Source organism: Sitophilus oryzae, unplaced genomic scaffold, assembly GCF_002938485.1.
Source record: "Sitophilus oryzae breed Bouriz unplaced genomic scaffold, Soryzae_2.0 scaffold_1373_pilon_pilon, whole genome shotgun sequence".
In the NCBI taxonomy this organism is placed as follows: Eukaryota; Metazoa; Arthropoda; class Insecta; order Coleoptera; family Curculionidae; genus Sitophilus; species Sitophilus oryzae.
Window position 1 is genome coordinate 673399 of NW_022146030.1, and position 24288 is coordinate 697686.

Consider the following 24288-nt stretch of genomic DNA (forward strand, 5'->3'; position numbering starts at 1 on the left):
GAGAGGAGGATCCCCAGGATATCAGACCATACTGTAGAATCGACTGTACTAGGCCAGAATAAACAAGTCTCAGTATATCCATACTAACATTTGTACGTAGCGTTCTAATTAAGAAGCAAACACTGCTAAGTTTTGTACATAAAATATCTATGTAAGTATACCATGTTAGTTTTTGGTCCAAATTAAGACCCAGAAATTTCAATACGCTATTATTTCTTATTGACTGTCCTTCAACTGCTACATATAGGCTGTAGTCCACACTAACATTTTTTGGAAGAAATCATATAAGAGCTGTCTTTTGTGAATTTAATATAAGGCCGTTATTAGTGCAATATTTATTAAAAGTATTAGAAATCTTATTACATTTATCAATCATTTTATATAAATCTATATCACTTACTAGTGTATTTGTCTCATCAGTCATATAAAAGAGAATATCCTGTACCATTAAAACACATTTGTACATCATTTGTAAATATAGAGCCTTGAGGAACGCCCTTGTTAATATATAACCAAACGAGGCTAAACTAACAAAATTTTGGATTTTTACTTAAAGGCGCCTGCTCCATCTAACTTTTAGAGTTTTTGAGATAAAAAATAAAATATGTGTAAAATTGACAAAAACATGGATATCATAAACATTTTTAAAGTTAAAATTTGTGTTATAACGAAAGTCGATATATTCGATCTTGCCTGAATCTATTTCAAAATATCTGACAGCAATATAGATGTCTATAGATAGACGTCGTTGTCATATATGTCAATCAGTTCGTATTTCAACCGGTTTATTGAAATATTTTCATTATGTCTAAAGAAGAAGTTCCTCTAACCGATGAAGAAAAATTCGAGTTGGCTCTACAAACCGAGCAAGAACTAGCACGCTATGCTAGAACGTATATCATTTTAGACAGAAACCGAGCCGAGTTCCTCCATACTGGAGGAGCATGTGGTAAACTTGCTAAACATAAAAAAGTTTTGGATATTTTTAAAAGAGAACAAAGAAACATCCTAACTGATCTCGCGGTAAGGTTTATTGTTATTGAAATGCATATTTTCGATTATATTTCTAATATTGCTGAGGATTTAAGTTTTATCATAATCCAACAGGTTGCTTCGGCAGAGGCAAAGATAAAACAAGATGAAAAATTATCAAAAAAGTTGAACAAATTGTTAATCGAGTATGACGAGTTTGATGCTGATATTAAAATGGAAAAAGCTTACACGAGTGAAATAGAATATCAAATCCAAATAATGAAAAAGAAAGCGCTAGAGCAAGCTGCTGAACAAATTTCAGAAAACAAATATCAAGAAAGAATAATCAAGGTAAATATGTGGTTCGTTTATTTATAGAACGAATTTAAGTATTTTTACATAATTTTATTAATGCAATAAAAATATGTTACTATCCCACAACTAAACGCCATTAAAGACGCTTCACTGCCATTGTTATCTATGATTTGACCAATAAAAAATATTAAGAGACAGCTACAACGCGTCATTTTAATACAAAGTAGTTTTTTCTGCCATTTTTTCTATGCATTCTGTTAAAATAAATAAATAAATGCCTTTATTGTCAAAAAAATTTACAATTTGAAGACAAAGGTAAAGTAAACAAACAAACAAACAAAAGAGAATACAAAACAAGTATACAAATTACATTGTCAGTCTTATTGTTTAAAATAAACATTTATACATTATGAATTAAAAAAAATATATTTATAAATGTTTACAATGTCAAAGAATACAAAAAATAAAAATAAGATTCAAAAATATTTTGAAAGTTTATAGTAAATATAGTAATGGCAAATATTAGACCAGTGTTTACATGATCAAATTCGATTATCAAAATATGTCATTTACGGCGTAGAAAGCCTTCTCTAGTAAATAAAATTTCAATGCTTGCGAAATGAAGAAAATAATGTTATAGATTTGATTTCAAATGGCAGGTGATTGTGCATTTTTTTCGAGTTGTATAACATTGAACTTTTAACTAACTCTGAGCGTGGGGTACTACTAGTGTATTAACTTACACCCTTGTTTATATATTCTTCATATACAAGGCTTACACGAACTGTTCTGAGCTGCACAGGACAGACAGTGTTTCGCCGCGATTGTTGCCAACCTTCATTAGAAGATGGTACTACAAGAAGAAGAGCGTGGGGTAGGTAGATAAAGATCTTGCTCCGCGTTCCTGAATGAATAAGTGTGAGATGGCCTTTCTTGAGAAGCTGACATATGCTTACGTATTAGGCAAACGGATTCAAATATAAATAAGGAAGGAAGGGTTAATATTTTATTTTTTTTTCAAAAAGTCCTGGCAATGAGTTCTGCTGTTTAGTCCCAGTGAATATCGAACAGCTCTCTTCTAGATCTCTAATCCTATGAAGTGCCGTGACGTCCTTGTTGCTCCAAGTGAAGCTAGTGTCGTCCGCAAAAAGACATATTTTACCTCTGATATTTATGTTAGCAATGTCATCAATAAAAAGAAGAAACAAAATAGGGCCTAGTACTGAGCCTTGAGGTACTCCACATTATATTGACTTGCTAGAAGACAACGTGGTATCCACCCTCACAAGTTGACTTCTGTTGCTCAGATACGACTTAAACCATTCGAGAGATGTTCGCTGAACCCATAGTGCTGCAGTAACTGCATTAATTAGGATCTTATGATAATATACAGGGTGGTCCGAACTGCATTCCGGAAACTTCGGCAGTATATTCTGCAGATAAAATTAAGTAAAAATGTTCGTATAGATGTATATCCAAAAATGCTTAGTTTCGGAGATACAGGGTGTAGAAGTTTCATTTTTATTTCGATTTTTTTCAAATAATTTCTGCAGTAACGTCAATATTTGGATTAAAATTCGTGTCTGGGAGTTTTTTGACATGAGAAATTTGATTTTGATGTCAATATGACTCCTACTAGTAGAGGGCGCCACCTACAAATTTTTTAACTGGTTTGAAGAGTAATAACTTTTCCTCCGTACCTGTATAAAACTACTGAGTAAGAAGTATACATTTACGACGCTTTTTACGTAAAAAAGGTCTCTTGGTAAAAATCGCTACTAGTAATAGTTTTCGAGATATTTCAAATCGAAATTATCAATACCTGTCATCACTGCCATAAACTAAACATGTTGACTAAATAGTTATTGGACTGAGATCATAAATCTGAAATGTCTTAGTACCAAAAGTTCAACAAAAACTGTTTTATCATTATTTTTTTTTGCAGAATAAATATGATTAATTTAAAACAAAGTTCCCAAATTTATTATTTCATTGAAATAACTATTTACTCAACGTGTTTATTTTTCATTAATAATGGCATGTATTGACTATTTCCATTCTAAATATCTTGAGAACTGTTACTTGTAGCGATTTTTACAAAGAGATATTTTTTACGCAAAAAATCACAGAGATGTATATTTTTTCCCTCGGTAGTTTTATACAGGTACGGACAAAAAGTTATTACGCTTCAAAACAGTTAAAACACATGTAGGTGGCGCCCTCTACCAGTAGGAGTCATATTGACATCAAAATCAAATTTCTCATGTCAAAAGCTCCCAAACCCCAATTTTCATCTAAATGTTGACGTTACTTCAGAAATTATTTGGAAAAAATCGAAATAAAAATGAAATTTCTACACCCTCTCTGTATCTCCAAAACTAAGCATTTTAGGACATACATTTATACGAACTTTTTTACCTATTTTTATCTGCAGAATATACTGCCGAAGTTTCCGGAATACAATTCGGACCACCCTGTATATTTATTCTCCTGTTACACAGATTGGCAGATTGAATTTGTCATCATCATCATCATCATCATTATCATTTTCAGCTTATTCAACCATTCCCAATTATGATGTAGACTCCCTCATATACTCTAGTTGTAGTTGGACTCATAGTTGTCTTTTGTTGGCTATGCAGGCCCAAAATTTTCGTACTAATTTCCTAATATCATGATCCCATCTCAGGTTCGGTCTTCTTCTAGGTGTCTTAATTCCTCGTGGGTACCGTGCTGTAATTACTATTGAATAATAATACTAAATGAGACTGTCATGCCTTACGATATTTCGTTAATTGACATTCCAGTTTACAGAAAATATATTTTTTTTATTTTGCTGACTTTGTATTAGAAGCCAACGTAAAGCACTGTGTATGTCAGAGGTCCTGTAGAATTATGCATCTATTTCCGTATAGGCTTGGTGCATTCTCCACCGATGTTACAACCATCGGAGATTAAACAGCCGACTAATCAAATACATGGGTTTAAATACGAAAATAAAAGACGAAAAATGTTGTTATTATAATATTTGAAAAGTATTAGCGAGTGCAATTTGTAAAAATTCTAAAAAAATGTAAATATTTTGATATTTTCAGAAGGTCTAACGTATATTATAATTTATTACTCAAGCTAATATAACTTTATAGATTAGTAATAACACACCGACTGCTTCAACTACGGTAGCGATCATAGTTTTATGCACCGGTTTTGCTAGTTGGGGTATAAGTAGGGGCTATCTGAACTGTAACAAAATATTTTAATTGTACATAATTAATTTTAGAACACCATCCATAAAAATGAAAGAAGTACATACTAGTACACTAATAATGCTAATTAAATTATATTTCATCCTCTTAGTATATGCCTATTTCATTACATTTATTATGTAATGGGCACTTTGTTTACTCACTTCTTTTGTCGAATTGCCTGAATCAATTTTCGCTTTTGATCACATAGTATGGCCTCTGTGTCTCACAAGTTATCAGCTAATTTGAAAATACTATCAGATAGCCCTAATAAAGTGGCTATGAGAATGTGCAATTAGTTTTTTAATTTTTTAAAAAGTAACGACAGGAAAAAATAAAAATAATTTTCAAAAAAAGTTTTTTCCAAAAAACTCAGGTATACTTGAAATTTTTAAAACTTTTTTAATGGCATCTTGGTGACCAACCCAAAGCGTAACTTTGGCCCAATTTAACCATGTTCGTATCTATTACGGTTACCGAGATACCAATGCCCGTACTCCGAATTTGTAGCACCCTGTATAAATATATTATAAAATGTAAAATAAATATAAATGTAAATATTTATAAACAAACAAATAAGTATCATCAATATTGGAATACGAAAATTGCCGGCTTCAAAATAATGATTGTTCCTATTAAAAAATTATGGTTATGGCTTTAAATTGTCACTATTATATGCAGGGTGAGAAAACCGTCCAAACCTTAGAAAATAAGCTGGAAGTACAAGTGAAGAAGTTTTGTTCAATTTGTGCTGAAAATCGAAATCTTCGCTACGAGCTTCAACATCTGCTCAATGAGAGAACAGAGTTTAATAAAACATGGGACAATCTAATAAAAAATTTGTGCATTGGAAAGAAATTTATGATCGATCTAATTGAACAAGCAACCATTGCTTACGATCAAAGAGAGGAATGGGTATCAAAACTGCAGTTTCTAAGGTTAGTTTTAAAAATATAGCAATATCCTGTAGCATAATCACATACATCATTAATAATTTCCAGCTTATTCAACCATTTCCAATTATAGTGTAGGCTCTCTCACATATTTAGATAATCTCTTTGTAATTGGAATTGTTGTCTATTTTTGCCATGTTGGTCCAATTTATCCCGGCTAATTTTCTAATACCATGGGACCATGATCTAGGTTTTGTCTTCTTCTAGGTCTCTTAATTCTGCGTGGGTACCATGCTGTAATTTATGTGGTTCATCTGTTGTCAGTTCTTCTTGCCAGGTGTCCTGTTCATTTAGAGCATATTTGTAAACAACGTCCATGATCGCGACTCGGTTCTAGGCCGAACGATGCCGCATAAACAGCATACGATATCGCAAATCCGTCTAGTAAATAACATCCGTGATTAAAAATTTTAACTGCCTTAACTCCTCTTATACACAGCAGACGATATCGCGAAATTTGTTGATTAGTTGCTCGTAATCAGCATTCAAGATCGCAAAATTCGCAATGCAAGATGTCTACCAAAAAATATAGTACTTAATAATATTTTGCAAAAAAAATTAATTTGCCCCAAACCATGAAAATATAAGTTAATAGATAAAGAAATTATTAGAACACGTTTTGTTAAAAGGCAAGAAAGATAAGTTAATAGGTAAGTTACAGAAATTAACAAGAGTAATTACTCAAAACAAATTAACTTTAAAAGAAAAACAGATTATAAATCGAAACCAAAAAATGGCTGAAATGAATAAAGTTACAGAATGTTTTAAATTTCCAGGGCATTTTACCCAATGCTTAGAGAATGACCAGCTTTACTTCGAAACTTTAAAATAAAAACTGCACTTTGAGTAGTTTTTTTGCAGGTAAAATTTAACTTTTTCTATTACAAGAAGATCAAGAAGATTGTAACTTAGTTCCTTCTTGAATATTTTTTATAGTTAAGGACAGATCTTTTTTTTAAGAAAAGTTAGGTATTAGAAATTTATATTCAGTTCTGTGGAAAATATACGAGGCTGGGCTGAGAAATAATCGGCCTCGGCAAGAGTTGGTGGCGCTAGGAACAAATGCAATTGGATCCATCACAATGCGCCAGAGACGAAGGAACAGTCAAATCAATGGGTTTCTCAGGGCGAGTCAAAGCCAAAGAAAGCCTGTCTGCCAACAAGGTCATGGCCACTGTTTTTTGGGATGCGCACGGTATTATTCATATCGATTACCTTGAAAAGGGCAAAACGACCACCGGCGAATATTACTCAAAGTTGATGGACCGATTCGACGCCGATTTGAAGCAAAAACGACCACATTTAGCGAAGAAGAAAGTGCTCTTCACCAGGACAACGCACCGGCGCATAAATGTGCAGTCGCAATGGCAAAACTGTATGAATTGTGTTACGAATTGGTTCCTCATCCGCCATACTCCCCAGATTTGGCGCCCAGCGACTATTATCTGTTTCCAAACTTGAAAAAATGGCTCGGTGGTAAGATATTTGAGTCGAATGGAGAGGTCATCGCTGTGAGAGAGGCCTATTTTAAGGACTTCGAAAAATCGTATTATTCGAAGGGCATCGAAAAATTGGAGAATCGTTGGACAAAGTGTATAGAGCTTAACGGGGACTACGTTGAGAAATAAATTGAGTTTTGCCAAAAAAAGTTATGTTTTCTTACCTAGGCCGATTATTTTTCAGCCCAGCCTCGTATTATATCTCTATTTTGTTTTAAGTAATTTGCATACGTATGTAAGTTGGATGAACATAAAATAGTGTCATCTGGGAATCTGTTTTCTGTTGATTTCTCGACGCGATTTTAGGTTTTACTTTATAGGTCTCTATAATAATCGAAATTTTTATGAATCAAAAGCACGTCAACGTGCATTTTTTCGTACGATCACAAAAGTTAAGCAGCAATATGTGTGGTTGTTATTGGAAATTGTTGCCGCTTGAAACCCTTTTTTATGTTAAGCTCGTTTAATTTGTGTTGACAAATAAAATTTGCGATTCTGAATGCTGATTATGAGCAACCCATTAATAAATTTCGGGACATCATCCGGTGATTATAAGAAGTGTTAATGCAGTTAAAATTTGGAATCACGGATGCTATTTCCCAGACGGATTTGCGATATCTTATCTGTTTACACGGTATTTACGTGGTACAACCAAACCAAATCAAACCAAACCAGAACCGAATCGCGATCATGGACGTCGTTTACAAATATGCATCCGGGGCGGTCCAGTCCGGATTTGTTGTGTCCGGGAAACCTGACCGCAAAAACAATACAGTTACAGTTGAATTAATTTCTCAGTTACTTTGTGTGAATATTTTAGTCTCTACGATGCTACTTAACCGACGCATGTTCGAAAGTACCCATTTCTTCGCTTTTGGTGCACTCCTGGAGAGTGAATGTGTTTTTGGTTTATATTTTGTTGATTCCGGGGCTATTATTTGCGACCTATGGATAGATGATATTAATTGTGTATGCAACGGCAATCGGTATAAAGCTGTTACACAGCTTTGCAAAACCGTTCCTCAAAACTTTTGTATGAAACTGTTTCGCGAAACAAGGTGAGCCACTGGTTTTTTCTTAGGAATATGCAGTAATATACAGGGGGTTCCATTTAAAAAAATGGAACTTTGATGTGCCACGACTTTATGGCCGACCGTGTATACTTAAATGCTATAGATAGCTATAGATATTTAAAAACCCTATAAGTTTTATATTTAACTTTTTGCGGTACCTCTTATATTTTACCTAATAATCGACTGTTCCCATACATATCAGGGACCCTGTATATATTCTTCTACTATTTCCATAGATTCCCAAGACAAATATTATATCTAACTGGTTAAAATTGAATATTGTTGCTACTTTTGAAGGTAAATTTATAACTTATGGCTTATTTTCTGCGTTTTACTAAACAAGTAATTATTTACTTATATTTATTTTAATGTTTTCCAGAACGAAAGCACATAATGATTTACTGCTCCACGTTCAAGAAATGAGAAATTTTCAAAGAAAAAGAGATAACGATTTAAAACTTCAAGAATTCTTTGCTACAAAAGGTCAAAGAAGGTTCATGAAAGACCTTGAAGCAATGAATTTGAAAAAAAGGGAAAAGAACAAAATGCTTATACAGAACAAACTGGAAAGTTATCTCGAAATGTTAATGAAAATTAAAGAATTTGCAAATCAAAGCAAAATCCCAGTATGAATAATAATTTGGCATTACCTATACAAAACAATGTTAGTTTACAATTATTTCTAGGATATTGCTAAAGATTTTCTACGTCAAGAGGAAGAGAACTTTGCAAAATTTAAATATATAAATGATCTTAATAAGCAATTAGAAGACACCAGCGACAATCTAACAGAGTTACATAATGTAATTGATGGACAGCGTGTTCTACACGAGGGCAGGACAATTCAACAGGAAGATACTTTGAAAGCGTTGGAGGTAATAAAGATAACGAAATTGAATTAACAAAGTGCAATTAACAAAATGCTATTTATTATCAAGCGCACGGCCACACAGAAAGCGTTTTTAGTTTTTTGCGTTTTTTTGGGTCTCAAGCGCTTTTCGCGATTTTACAATTTTAAGCGTTTTTTTGTCTATTTGTATCCATTAAAAACACGCAAAGAACGTGGCAAGTCTGCAGTTTCTATCAAGATGTCAATTAGTAACGTCGCAAGCTCGTGGATTCCCGGCCCGCTCAACAATCAATCCTGTGAGAAAGAGATAGGCGAGATCGGCGCGGTTAGTGTTGAAGAGACGAAGATAAAAGATGCTGGGATTGAATTGTGGACGGACCGAGGCATATATTCAGCGACAAACACAATCTACTGCTAGTGCTTGTGCAAAAGTAATAATTATTATTTGCCATTTATTTTACGAATTTTAGTTTATATATGTATAGTTTTTTATGTTGTAGTGTTGTCGTTACTTGTTATAATTATAATATAATATAATAAATAATTATAATTATATAATAGAATAGTAAATATTACTAGTTGCTAACGAAATTTTAGAATATGATTTATGAAACTTTTTGGAGTGAAACTTCTTTACGCGCGCTGGGAGTAAAAATTCAAGGCTGTGACATACGAGCTAGCGAGACGGCCCTGACACACGAGCTAGTTGTAACGAAACGTGTTAACGGCTTAGAAATACGTAGTGACTCGACGTGTATTTGTGAGCAGTCCACGTGTTTATCAAAAATATTGATATTTTAATACAAATTTTGTAAAAGTGAATCAAATTATTACGTGTAAAAAACCATTTGTTACATGTAAAAAGCTATTTTTATTATTTTACGCGAATAAAACTATTTCTTATTGGTAGAAAACTGTTTTTTACGCGTATAAAACGATTTGTTACGTGTAAAAATCTATTTGTTACACGTAAAAACTTATTGTTTCTGGTAAAAAAACTTTCTTACGCAAAAAAAATATTTTTTACGGGTAAAAACTATATGTTACACGTAAGAAACTAATTTTTACTCTTACAGTTGAGGGTTGGAACCTTTGGTGTTAAACAGCAAAATAAAAACACTAAATCACCACAATACACCAAAACACTTTTACTTTTACACTGGACGCGCGTTTCGCTAACCATGTTAGCATCATCAGCAGATGATTATAAACTGAGTTTATAATCATCTGAGTTTATAATCATCTGCTGATGATGCTAACATGGTTAGCGAAACGCGCGTCCAGTGTAAAAGTAAAAGTGTTTTGGTGTATTGTGGTGATTTAGTGTTTTTATTTTGCTAATTTTTACTCGTCAAAAACTTATTGTTTCTGGTAAAAAAAGTTTTTTTTCCAAAAAAAATATTTTTTTAGTTGTAAGAAACTATTTGTTACACGTAAAAAGCTATTTTTTACGCGTCAAAAACTTATTGTTTCTGGTAAAAAACCTTTCTTACGCAAACGTGCCTTTCTTACGACGATGTCGTAAAGTGTCGGTGAGATATTAGTGCATCTCCCGTCAAAAGATGGTAAAGAGCGTTTTTCGGCCCACTCAAATATATATGAAATGAACAAAATTCTTACAGCTTTAGTGTATATTAATAAATAATATTTTCTTGCCTTTAGCTGTGTATTTTTTCTAATTTCGAAAAATCGAAAGTAGAGAAAAAAAAATCAAAAGTAAAAAGAAAATTGTTTTGCTTGTCGTAAAGGGGGGAACCAAGCTCCACTCCCACAACCGGTTTCTGGGCCTACCCTTCATCAGGTGGGTTTCTTCAAATGAAAAAAGGTATGCATTTAATTTATTTTTATTGTATTATTAAATATAACGTCCGCCTATGACGGGATCTCATCTTAGAAATCGCTAAACACGCTACAGAAAACAAACTGATTTGTTTTCATTTGCGTTTTTTTTGCGCCACACGCCGAACGCTACACGCTTTTGGTGGAACCACTCCTATATAAGCCTGTTATTTTGATTTAGTCGCTAAAGACGCTTCACGCTAAAAACGCAAAAAAACGCTTTCTGTGTACAAAAAAATAGTTATTTTTTTGTAGATTTTCTTATTAATGTTATATTATATAAACACTGCTCTCGTTAAGCCAACCAAGAATTGTCAGCAATGGTTTACTAATAAACAAATTTACCTGACGGACAAACAATGCTTAACGTTTCGGGATGTATATCTCTTCCCGTCATCAGAAGCAAAAATCACAAAGAACGAAGAATAAATAAACTACTTAAAATATCTAAATACAACTATTGTTTTTTTTAAACAGATACGTCTATAAAAACCGTTGACGTTCTGTTAAAATTACATATCAAGTTCAAAAAAACTCCAAAATTAGCAATTACTACCTGATAACATTTACTTAATAAGGCAAAACCAAATAGCTTCAAACTTTCTATATGATTATTTGTTTTTAATCTTTACGTATGTTATGTTTATTTATGTTATGTTCTTTAAAATCAAAGAAGCGATTGCCATACATTACTAACATGAGCAATAGATTTATTTTTATTAGATTGTATTAAAAAGCCTCTTTTATTTTTGACATCATTTATATTTTTTTGTACATTTTTTGTTTTCGCATAACTTTAAAAAGACTTAAATTAAACACTAGTTACTGTGTTGATCAATTGTTGCTATTAAATACTTATTTTCTTCTAAACGACATTATTAGTTGAGATACAAGGGTGCTACAAATTCGAGGTACGAGCATTGGTATCTCGGAAACCGTAATAGGTACGAAGATGGTTAAATTTAGGCAAAGTTGCGCCTTGAGGTGTTCACCAAGATGCAATCAAAAAAGTTTTTAAAATTTGAAGGATTGCTGAGTTTTTTGATTTTCAAAAAACAGATTTTTTTGAAAATCAATGTTATTTTTTCCTGTCGTTACTTTTTTGAAAATCAAAAAACTAATTACAATTACATTTTTTATTTCAGGTTTTGAGAAACAGTTTTTTTTTGTTTTGGGTACCTAACAACAACACTATCTAATTATTATTTAAAATAATTTCAAGTCCGGCTCTGGTTTTTTAAATTATTTAATGTGATTATATTCATCGCAACAATATTGACCAGCGCTAATCAACATTGACTAAGACAAATCGAATTAAATAAATAATATCCAGGTCAACAATTTAAAGATAATATTTTTATTTTTTTTATTGTGAACTTAAAATCTCAGTGTACGATCTAATAATATCCATCATATTAATCGTAGTTATTATAAATAAATCAACTTCTACAAACTAGTTTCTAATGCTCTACATGTTCTAAAGGGTTACCACCCTCCCTATTGCACAAATTTAGTTTTTGGTCAATTTTGTTTATAGCTCTTTGAATAGATCTTCATCTTCCGATTATACTTCCGAATACATTTTGTACTCTTTATTGTAAATGTTTAGATGTATTGATTTCACTTTTACAAACGACGTCATATAATATGGCGAAAGGTTCAGAAACCTCGCTGGCTACTACTATAGTGCTCCACCATTTCCAATTCATCTTCCGGGGAAATTATTTCATTGTTTATATTATATTTATATTATTTATTTTATATTATCTGTATTATTTTATTGCATTTGATTTTCAGTATTCAGTGTTTTACCCCACGTCGTTGTTAAGTTTGAAAGCTAATCAATATTGTAACGATACCTATGAATAGATTAAATATTTAAAAAAACAGAGCCGATCTTGAAATTAGTTTAAATAAATTGTGTTGAAATAAATTGTGTTAAACGAGTTTTTTCAAAACATGAAATATAAAATGCAGGTCAGCATTTAAAAAAATTAAGTTTAATTATTTTTTAATTATTAATTAAAAAAAGTCCTATGGATATTTCGTCACTGTAAGAAAATCTACAAAAAAATAGTTATTTTTGTAACCACTGCTGCGTTAATCCGACGAAGACTAATTGTCAGCCGTGGTTTACTAATAAACAAATTTGCCTAACGGACAAAAAATGCTTAACTTTGTGTTTCACAATAATGTTTCACAAATGTGTTTCAGATATTTTAAAGACCGTTATTGCGATTTGAATGAGATTTTGAGTGACTATGTTTGGCTAAGTACTTTAACATTTGACTTTCAATCAAATTAATTTGACAAAAATCAAGAAAAAGTGCTTTAACATTTGACTTTCAATCAATTCATTCGACAAAAATAAAAAAAAGTACGGGAAGGGTGCAAACTACCCCCAGCCTTACAGAAATTTTAGAGTAAATCTTTTTCAACTCCACCGACGACAGATCGAAAAAAAATTTTGGAGAATTTATTTTTCCAAAGCAGACCTACAAAATATACAGGGAGTTCTAATATTTCCTGGACATAGAACAACTACGTATTTTTTGGATCAAAATAAGTTAATTGCGCATAATTTCCCTTTATAAAAAGTGCTTCCTGTGTCCGTTAGAGGGCATCAATCAAAAATAAACCCAAACTTTAATTAATTTAAAAATTATTAATTTTCTAAGCTGTGTATGAAGCTTATTGTCAAATATAATTTGTGATACCAACATAAATTTCCATATTTCTGCCAACTAGATGTGACAAAAAACATTTTTTATATCAGCTTTGGGAAAATATTCTGTTTCTCAAAATGTATGCATCGTGGCGGTTTTTTACAAGAGAAAAAAAATGTAGTTAATTAATTATTAAGTAAAACTTCTTCTTTTCGGAAAATGGTCCATCTAGTAAATACCAGTGGGGCAATTTTACGAAAAGAAAATCGGCTTTCGGTGGAGTCTGGAAATATTTATACTAAAATTTATTTAGTGGTGGGAGTAGTTTTGACCCTTCCCGTACTTTTTCTTGAGTTTTGTGAAAGTCAAATATGAGAGCACTTAGAAAAATATAGACACCCAAAATCTCATTTAAATCGGAATAACGGTTCTTAAAATATCTGAAAAAATGTGTTTATTTTTTTAAAGTTTGATGCCCTGTAACGGACAAACAAAGCACTTTTGTAGAGATAAATAAAACTGTGTCCGATGAACTTATTTTGATTCCAAAAATATGTATTAGATCTATGTCCTTGGAATATTGGGACATAAAAAAAGTTTGATGCCCTCTAGCGGACAAACAAATCACTTTAGTATAGTGGCAAATAATGCCAAAAACACGTAGTAGTTCTATGTCCACGAAATATTGGGACAACCTGTATTTATTTAAAAGATCTGAGGGTTTCTATCCTAAAGACATCTAAATGGGTAGACATAAAACTCAATTTTTTATAATCATACATGGTTTGACACTTTTATGAGAGTTAAAATGAGATGGGTACATAAATATGACAACACGGTTAAGTTTCGTCTATCTTTCTGTTATTTGGCTCTATCAGTGGCGTAACGGTGGTGTGACGTTTTTTTTTTTATCAAAAATTGATGAATTTTATCAAAAATTGATTGAGATTGCCTCAGACCAATTTTCCATTATAACTAATTTTGCCTGAGGTCTAACTGAGGGTAACTCTAATTTCACAATCGAAAGCGCCAACAAATAAGAAAATATACGTATTTTCGTAATAATCTATTTATAAGTATCTAAATACGCTACTGTAAGTATGGCTAAAGGTAAAAAGAACGCAATGACACTTACCGTCTAAATATCAATTCCTGGTTAGAATAGTCCACCTTTTTACAAACTTACATGGTTTATAAACTTTACAAACACTGGCGAACCATCGTAGATAGTTAAAAACTACTTTAAATAGTTTTCTTTGCAATAAATACTAATAATCATTAGAAAGTTGTTCAAAAGCTACAAAAACTTTCAACTACCGCAGAACAACCGCGCGTTGTCAAATATAAGTTGAATGAAAACAAATGAAAACGTCAAATGTCAGCGTAATTCCTACAGATTTCGACAATTTCGTAGTAAAGATGAATCCACAGTGATGCTGTTAGTTATAATTGTAATTTCCCTAATATAATTTAATTAGAAAACTAAAAATAATTTCAAAGGTATAATCCTGACACAATCAATTTTTATTAATTAAAGTTATATACGTATACAAATATTTAGTTTAACGTTTCTATAGATACCCAAAAAACATTAATAACAATAATAACATTTGGAATTCGAACCGTATTCTATCACATACCGCGTAAATCTGTCATCATCGATTTTTGCGGAACACGATTTTGCGTGATCGCGATAAAATGTAAATTGTTTTGTCTCCCTTTATTTAGATGTCTTTGGTCTATCCAGTAGCGCTAATTTGTTAGAAAAGTTCGTCCTTGGATTTTTATACTAAATCCACAATATATTATTATGATCTAAATGCATTTTAGGAAAAAGTAGAAGAAAAACGAAAATCCGTTCAAAATAAAGAGGAAGAGTTAAAAACACTTGACCAGAAATTAAACGTTATCCTGACTGGCATAGGAACTTTATTTAAACTCTTTAGATGTAACAATGATCCTTTGATATTAATGCTAGGTAATAAACTACAGTTTAAAATGGTAAAGCAAAAATGTACATAAATATGTATTTCCTTGCATAATACATTGAGTTGAGGTTCTTTTTATCAAGAAAATGCAACTAACTAAGCAATTGCGACTAAACTGGTCAATACACGCAGTCCAGATAATTTTTAATTTAAATTTTTCAAAAATATATACAGGAAAGTTCACGCTATTCGACGCGGAGTATTGTAGCCAAAAGATTAGATTTTGAAATTGTGAGTTATGGGATCATTGGAGAACTACTAAAGCTACAATTTAAAATTATTATATTTTCAAAAGGTACAGCTAGTCTCAAAATAAAAAAAACATCAAACTTGTATTTTTTTATATGGAACACTTTATATATTATTAAATTTTTAGTTGCTACGATTAAAAAAAAATGATTAAAGTTTACAGCACTTTAATCTTACCATTTTTGAAATATTTACGATTCTATGAAAACAATAATTATGCTTTATTTCTCTAGGCGTATTTTTAAAACCAAATATTGTACTGAAGTTTTTCTATTTACTAAATATTGTGTTGCAATAATAAAACTAATGCTATCTTATACAGAGTGTAAAATAAATATTCTAAATAATGACTAGCTTTAAACGACAATAACTTGTTTAATTTAAATGGAACACCCTGTATATTTCACGTAATCAGATGCACAATGTAATTGTGTAACAAATTTTATTATGCCATTTTCAGCTCTCTCTTTCAATTCAAAATTTATTAATCGATATTAATCGATGTAGCCATGGAAACTTTCATCAAATTTACCTCTATTTTAATTGTAGAAACTAAAAATGTAATAATATACAGGGTGTTTCGATCAAAAAATACAACTTTGATATTTTTATTTATTTGGGACACTGTGTACCTTTGGCAAATAATTTTATATTGTAGCTTTAGTAATCCTCCAACGATCCCATCAGTCAAAATTTTCAAAAATCTAATCATTTGGTTACAATACTCCATATCGAATAACGTGAACAACTTTGTATATTGTTATTTGACAACTGTATTTTTCTTAAATTACAATTTTCGATAAACTTAAATCAGAAACGATTACTTATTTACAATTAAAATTATAACTTAAAATTATTATATAAAGAATGAAAAAGTATGAGTCGATAGAATCGCATAAAACATTTTTTTAAGCGAGTGTCACAAAAAATTAAGTTTTAGGAATCTATTACAGCGCTTTCAAATGAAGCGGAGCGTCCGCAATTTCGAGCAAGTACCAGTAGTTTATATGAACAATTTCACGTGGGCGCTTATGGTCCGTCCGACAGAGTTCGTCCGACGGCTGTCTTGAAAAAACACGACGGACGGTCCGCTCCATCTGAAAGCGCTGTTAAGTGAATCTTTTTTGTCCGCTTTTTTACTTTACGGCCGATTTTGCAAACAAAGTCATTATGAAGGCAGCCTACTAGACATATTTAATTTACTTATTTGAGTTACCTATTTCCACGTCCGATATTAAGATTATCAAATTATAAAGGCGGCCTACTAGACACACTTAATTTGCATGTTTGGATTATTTACCCATAAAACAAAAGAAAAGGTTCCGTTGCTAGGCTATTTATTTACAAGCTTTCCGTTTCTATCAGTGAAATGAAATTTAAAATAAATAACAAAGAAAAAATAAAAACCACATTACACGGTATATACTGTGATAAAAACAGTTAAAAAGGAAATATGAATGACAGTGATAGCGACAATCCAGCTGAAATTTATGAAGCCGCCAATGCAGCCACTGTAAATTTATTACCTGAAAAATCCAGGCAAATTTACTTAAAACAGTATAACATTTTTATGAAATGGTGCAACACATAGATAAAGAAAATAAATTTTGATTGGAATGTCCGTCAAAATTTTAGGTCGCGAAATTGTTTTGGTTCGCGACCGTTGTACGCGATCTGGCGCTACTATAGCGGTTGCTAAGAACAACCGCAAACAAAAACAGAAATAAGTTTCTCTTGTCCATATCTCTTGTCAAGGTCAGATTCTTCAAAAATTATAAAATCTTTCAACATCTAAACCGCTCTCATTGGAAAAATTCCAAAAAGTGTTTAAAGCGTCCATTTTCAAAGTAATTATTGCTATCTTGTGAGTTTAATTTAAGTTTTATTTGCTCAAACCCGTGATAATTGTGAAAAAGTGGCATTATAAACTTAAAAAGCTGTGCTGTGAAATGTGAACTGCAAAAATCATCGTGGACCGTGGCATAATGTCGGTTTTCAATGTTTCATAGGTATTTCATACCATGTCCTTATATAAAATAAAGTTTCTTGTATGCAACACACTGTATTTTATTTATAAAATTAATAGAAAATAATAATAAATTTGAATAAACATTATTTGGCAATATAATTCCGGAAAAAACGGAACCGCTTCGAAATTTTCAAAAGCGTTAGGTTTTCAAAATTGCAAGAATAGCGCCAAATAGTGTTTACATTGTCCTTATGGGCACTTTCCAATCTAATGGTGCAACATACATAATATTAAAAAATTAAAAGAAGAAGTACTTCTCGCATTTTTTCTGGAAAAGACCAAGGTTTCAAAATCATCAACATTATGGTCCATATACTCGATGTTAAAATCAACAATTATAGTCAAAAATAAAAATGACATTGATATCAACAAGTTTTCAAAACTGAATGCTTTATTGAAAAAGCAAAATGTAGGTTACAAAGCGAAAAATCGGCAGTTTTTACAAGAGAGGATATCAATAAATTCTTTACAGAAGCTCCAGATAAGAACTACTTAATGTGGAAGGTAATAAAACATAATATTTTTAAAGTTCATTCTTCTTATAACTATATTGTGATATTTTCAGGTTTGCTTAATAATTGGATTTATTGGTGCTTGTAGACGAAATGAACTAAGGCAGTTGTCTATAAATGATATTCAAGACAAAGGAAACGTGTTAATAATCACAATCCCGGAGAAAAAAACTGGTAAAAAACGAGTATTTACTATAACTAATGAAATAATTAAAAATATAAGTGCCCTACAGCTTATTCGGCAATACCTAAATTTACGACCTTTCAATGTACGTCATCAAACGTTTTTTATAAATTATCGCCAAGGACAGTATTCTACACAAGTTGTTGGTGTTCGTACCTTTGGAAAAATCCCATCACTTATTGCACAGTATCTACAATTACCAAATACTAATGAGTATACGAATCATTCTTTTAGAAGAAGTTTAGCCTCTCTCTTGGTTGAAACAGGGGCTAATATTTTAATGTTAAAAAGCCACGAATGTTGGAAATCTAACTATGTAGCAGAAGGCTACATTGAAGATTCCATTTCAAGAAAGAATGAAATTTCAAATAGAATTCTTGCAGGAGGAGAAGATACTTCAGGTATACGTTTTTCTGATCAAAATAATTCCAAAGAAATTGAATTAAATGGGACTTCAGTCAGCAACTTTCCAACAAAAATCATTGTCACTGAAAATCAAGAAAATGAAATGTTTATTAACAATGTCATGTTTAAAAGTGGTATTACTTTTTCAAAATGTAATAAACGTAGATTTAACATAACAATTAATAGCAAATAATGCCCTAATTTATTAACTTCTTTATAACCCAACTTCTGTTTATAATACTGTAAGTAATTCTGTACACATCTTTGTTACTTAATAATACACTTTTCATTTCTTCTTCTTCAGATGCCTATCCATTCACTGGATATTAGCGACCACATGTTGAAACCTGTCTCTATCTCTTGCGGTGTTTATGAGCTCTCCTATAGTCTTCAGATCGGTCCACTGTCTGATGTTTCTCGCCCATGAAAGCTGTTTTCTACCTATTCCCCTCTTGCCTTCTATTTTTCCTTCAAGTATGAGCTGTAGAATGTTGTATTTTTCATTTCAAACTATGTGTCCTAAGTAGGAGGTCTTCCGTTTTTTAATTATATTTAATAGTTCTCTCTCCTTCTGCATCATATTGAGTACTTCTTCATTAGTTATCCTATCGGTCCACGATATTTTCAATTGAAGATAGCCGTCGGACGAACCCTGTCGGACGGAGCACGCGCCCACGTGAAATTGCGGACGCTCCGTCGCCGACGCTCCGCTCCATCTGAAAGCGCTATAATAGATTCCTAAAACTTCATTTTTTGGTTAATAAAAACTTTTCATTTGGTTAATAAAAAATTGAATCTAATCTTCCAGTTTCGTCTTTATTTAGAAACAAAATTGTAAAAAAAATGTTACCTATTTCAAAAGACACTGGCTTCAAAAAATTTTGTGTGCACCTCGGCCGTATGATTTTTTTTGTCCTCACCTGAAATTTGCTTGGCTTGGCATTGATTTTTAACGGCCTTGGTACTTGAAACTTTACGGCCTTGGTACACAAATAACTATTATAAAGTTAAAAAAAAACTTTATACATTATTTTAGGTCACAATCAAACAATCCATAAATATAATGCCTTGTTGTATCTCCAAATTCTTGAAAGTAATATACAGGAAGCTCTTGTATCTGTTCACCAATTAGAACAAAAGAAAGGAACTAAATCTGACACTCAAGTTGTGCGGCAAGATAGGTAAGTATCATCTTAGTAATGTGAAGTCTGTCCAATGAAATAAAGAACCAGTTCGACAGAAGACATCCAAAAATTACAAAAAAGTAAAAAAAACGATTGACTTATAAAATAAAATGACAAACCATCAATGATGAAAATCATCGATTTTGTTAAATTAGCAGAACTGTATTGTCTTTTATATTGAAATTTTACATATTAGTTGTTACGAATAATTAAAAATCAAACAACTAAAGCTACCCTTTGAATAGACTCCTGTAAATTTCGCCCTCCAGAATTCTTTAATAATTATTATCAATAATAAAGAAAAACCAAAATAGTTATCAGTAACATACTGAGCATTAAGTTTACTGTTTTTTGGTTTCCCTTGAACGTTCTTTTGGCAATAGATCCAGATTGCGGACATCAGAGCATGAAAACTAAACGGTATGAAAGTTTATAAATTAATTAAGGATTAATAATTTTAGAACAATAGCAATTTTTTTTATGAAGAATGCATGTTTCTCAAAATGTCAAGTTTCTCAAAATGTCAATATAAAAAAAGTTTTTTCTCTTTTAAAAACAATCCGAGGACATACTGTATATTGATCATTCTTTTCATTATAGAGGCACTTCAGCTTTAAATTACCTAGAGAAGGTTGTTAGCTTTACCTAATATAGGCTTTCATACAGGGTGTCCCAATATTCCGTGGACATAGAACTATTACGTATTTTTGGAATCAAAGTAAATGTATTGGACACAATTTATATCTATACTAAAGTGCTTCATTTATCCGTCAGAGCATCAAGCTTGTACAAAATTCATCACAGAACTTCAATACGCTGATGACTGTGCTCTAGTTGCAAATACGTTACAACTATTGCAAGAAATGTTGAACACATATACCTGGGCATACTAGGCTTTGGCACTTAAGCTGAACCTCGATAAAACTAAAATCATGTGCAATCCCTGGAAGAGCACAACAATGCTATAAAAATAGGAAAATAACTATTGGAATATGTAGCGGAATTCAATTACCTCGGCAGTTTGATTTCGGAAAAGGCCAATATCGAAATTCAGCACAGGATTAGCAGCACCTCAAGAGCATTCTGGAAATTAAAAGACAGGGTTTTCTACAGTCATAACTTGAGTACAAAAACAAAACTTGCAGTGTATCGAGCAATAATAATTCCCACCATATGGAAACAAAACCTGGGTGCCGGATATATGCATGCATTAAACAAGTTGCAGACCAAAATCTCAGCTTTACGGTGAGCTTGTAGACGGTAAGGGGAGCCCGAGTGGACAACTCAGAAGGTACAAGGATATTTTAAACGAAAACTTAAAGGGGAATACAGAATGAGTGGGAAGAAGCAGCTCACAATAGAATGGAATATAGAATTGAAAACTCAGTTACGAGTTGTTAAGCGACAACCAAAAAGTAAAGAGGCAACAAAGCAAAGAAATTTTTTGAATGTCCGGAGTGCGGTAGACAGATAGCATCACGTATCGGGCTTTTCAGTCACAGAAAAGCTCATGAGAGAAAACGCCTTATGTGACCATCTTCTGATGCATGTCAAATACTCGTCAACAAGTAATGTATGTATGGGTGTCTATGTTTTGCCAAGTACTTTAACATGTAACTTTCACAAAAATCAAGAAGTACGGGAAGGATGAAAACTCCCCCTTCTTCTTCTTCTTACAGTGCCATACTCTATATAGAGCGTCGGCTACCTCTCGCATGTACTTGTGATGTATGTCATCAGTGTTTCACAAGTACACGGGACCTACAGTTTATTACCGAATCCGAACGGCATATTTGAGAGGCTGCACAAAGCAAATATACTCAAGATGGTTTGCCATTGCCTTCCTTGAGGTGGCGGCTCGTTGGTCGCTCTATTTAGATAAATAAATATTTTTATTTAAATAAATAAAGCGAGCGTACTGGCTGGGGATCGAACCCAGTACCTTCCGCTCCGCAGATCGACACACTAACGCTGGAGCTACGGCCAGCCACATAAAAAAACTCCCCCACCCGTACATAAATATTAGTATAAATTTTTTCCAACTCTACCGACGACCGATTTTCTTTTTCGGAAAATGATCCATCAAGTATTTACTACATTTTTTGTCTGTTGTAAAAAAACGCCACCATGCATACTTTTTTGAGAAAAAATAATATTTAAAAAAATGTTTTTTGTCATATCAATCTATGGAGGCGCATAAAATCTATTATGTTCTAATAACTTATTTAGCGAAAATATGTAATTTTATATGTTAGTATCATAAATTACATTTGACATAAATCTTCATAAGAAGGTTAAAAAAATAAATTAATTTATGGTCTGGTTTATTTTTGATTGATGCCCTCTAACGGACAAACGAAGCACTTTTGAAGAAAGGTAAATTGTCTGCGATTTACTTATTTTAATTCAGAAAATACGTAGTTATTCTATGTCCACGGAATATTGGAACTCCTCGTATACTTTATAGGTCTGATTTGGAAAAATAAATTTTCCAAAAAATTTTTTTGTCAAAAACTATGCGATTTGGCGTTTTTTTACAAGAGACAATAACTGTAGTAAATACTAGAGAGGCCATTTTAGAAAAAGAAAATCTGTTGTCGGTGGATTTTTGGAAAATATTTATACTAAAATTTATGTAGGGGCGGGGGTATTTTTCACCCTTCTCGTACTTTTTCTTAATTTTTGTGAAAGCCAAATGTTAATACACTTAGCAAAACATACACATCTAAAATTTCATTCAAATCGGAATAACAGTTAAAATATCTGAAAAAATGTGTTTATTTTTTTAAAGTTTGATGCCCTGTAACGGACAAACAAAGCACTTTTGTAGAGATAAATAAAACTGTGTCCGATGAACTTATTTTGATTCCAAAAATATGTATTAGCTCTATGTCCTTGGAATATTGGGACATCCTGTATAAAACAATGCGTATCATAAATAGAAAAATTGTGTGTAATTTTACGAACTGTGTTAACGACTTATTTCTGAGATTCGGCAATTATTTAAAAAGATTTTGATATATTGTAATTGCAAAACAGTTTCCGATGCACGTCATCAATCATATCGACATTGACACTAAAGTCTATAAACCTGACTAAATTAAGTTTTGGCAAAAATGTTTAAATTTGTTGTATAATTTAAGATACCGAGGAGCTCTTCATTTTATTTTATAGAGCAAATGAATATAACAGATATTTTATTTAGATGAAAGCTGCAAAAATTAGTTTAAACCGAATTTTATTATCGCTATATTGGTCACATTACGCCGTGTTCAGCAATGTGGTCCTTTATTATTTGACAATTATCCTAGTGTCAGTCATTATTTTGTATAATATCGTGCTGTTGTTGAATCTTTGTGAGTAATTTTCGTTTTTTGCCTATTTTCATAGTTTTTTTAATTGCGCTTTTAAGCACAAACAGTTCTTTTAGGAACTAAATTTTCGAGTTTTTGTATTGCATTTCTTGGAATTTGTGTGTTGAAAATATACCGAAGCATTTAAACAGCCGAAGCAAAGAGCTTGTAGCTTCCCTGTTTTTTGAAACTATTTTTAACAAGAACGTGACTATAAAGGTCCTTTATTTACCCGTGACTGCAGTGAGAAAAGTAAGTTTGATTGATAAGCACATTGTACACTTTCAAAGTTAGTTTTTACTAAATTCTCTGATTTTAATAAAAACCAAACCCTCTTACTTGTTATTACCACTTATGGCGTTGTAAGATGTACATCAATGAATAAATAACCCATCATAACTCTTATAATAATCTTCATAATGGACTAGTTTTTGCCAATATGTAATAAGTAAAATAAGCTATAAAACAAATAAATCAATTAATCACTAAAATATTAGTTATTAAATTAAAAATAAAACGTAAAACTCTTTAAAAAATGATATAATAAATATGTTGTTTGTCAATTTTAAATTAAGATTCATCTCATATATCCATCACAGTCTGACAGCGCTGTCGTCGTTGCTTTTCACTCAAAGTTGATCACGTGCATCGGAAATTGTTTTGCGATTACATACCATATTTTTTATTAATTAGATGTTATTTTATTACAGACGGCCACAGGTAATACATCCGATAGAAAAAATATGCGCAACAAGTCCATGCCCGCTCTGCATAGAACACGATCTGGTCAGCGATGTTATCGACGAGTTACAGTTTGCTTATAATAAAGACGAAATTCGTGAAAAATTACGGATACGTCTAAGCATTGAAGGTCAAGAGAGTGGGTTGCATAATGTGTCAGCTTGTCATTTGCCAAAATCTAGACAAATTATACAAAAACGTTATCAATAAAACTAAATAATAAAATTATAA

At 31.9% G+C, this 24288-nt stretch overlaps 1 protein-coding gene across 2 annotated transcripts; it reads left to right on the forward strand.

The window, feature by feature from the left end:
• On the forward strand, positions 1 to 24288 carry LOC115875336 (coiled-coil domain-containing protein 63-like). 2 transcript variants are annotated; one of them, XM_030890760.1, is made up of 9 exons: positions 1 to 151; positions 815 to 1023; positions 1108 to 1323; positions 5214 to 5470; positions 8437 to 8683; positions 8744 to 8932; positions 15243 to 15390; positions 19816 to 19960; positions 24027 to 24288. In XM_030890760.1, exons 3-9 carry the CDS (start codon positions 1207 to 1209, stop codon positions 24265 to 24267), a joined length of 1344 nt encoding a protein of 447 aa, XP_030746620.1. In that variant the 5' UTR covers positions 1 to 151; positions 815 to 1023; positions 1108 to 1206; the 3' UTR covers positions 24268 to 24288. The 2 variants fall into 2 exon arrangements, with proteins under 2 accessions (XP_030746620.1, XP_030746619.1); XM_030890759.1 differs by lacking the exon at positions 1 to 151 and having other exon boundaries at positions 741 to 1023.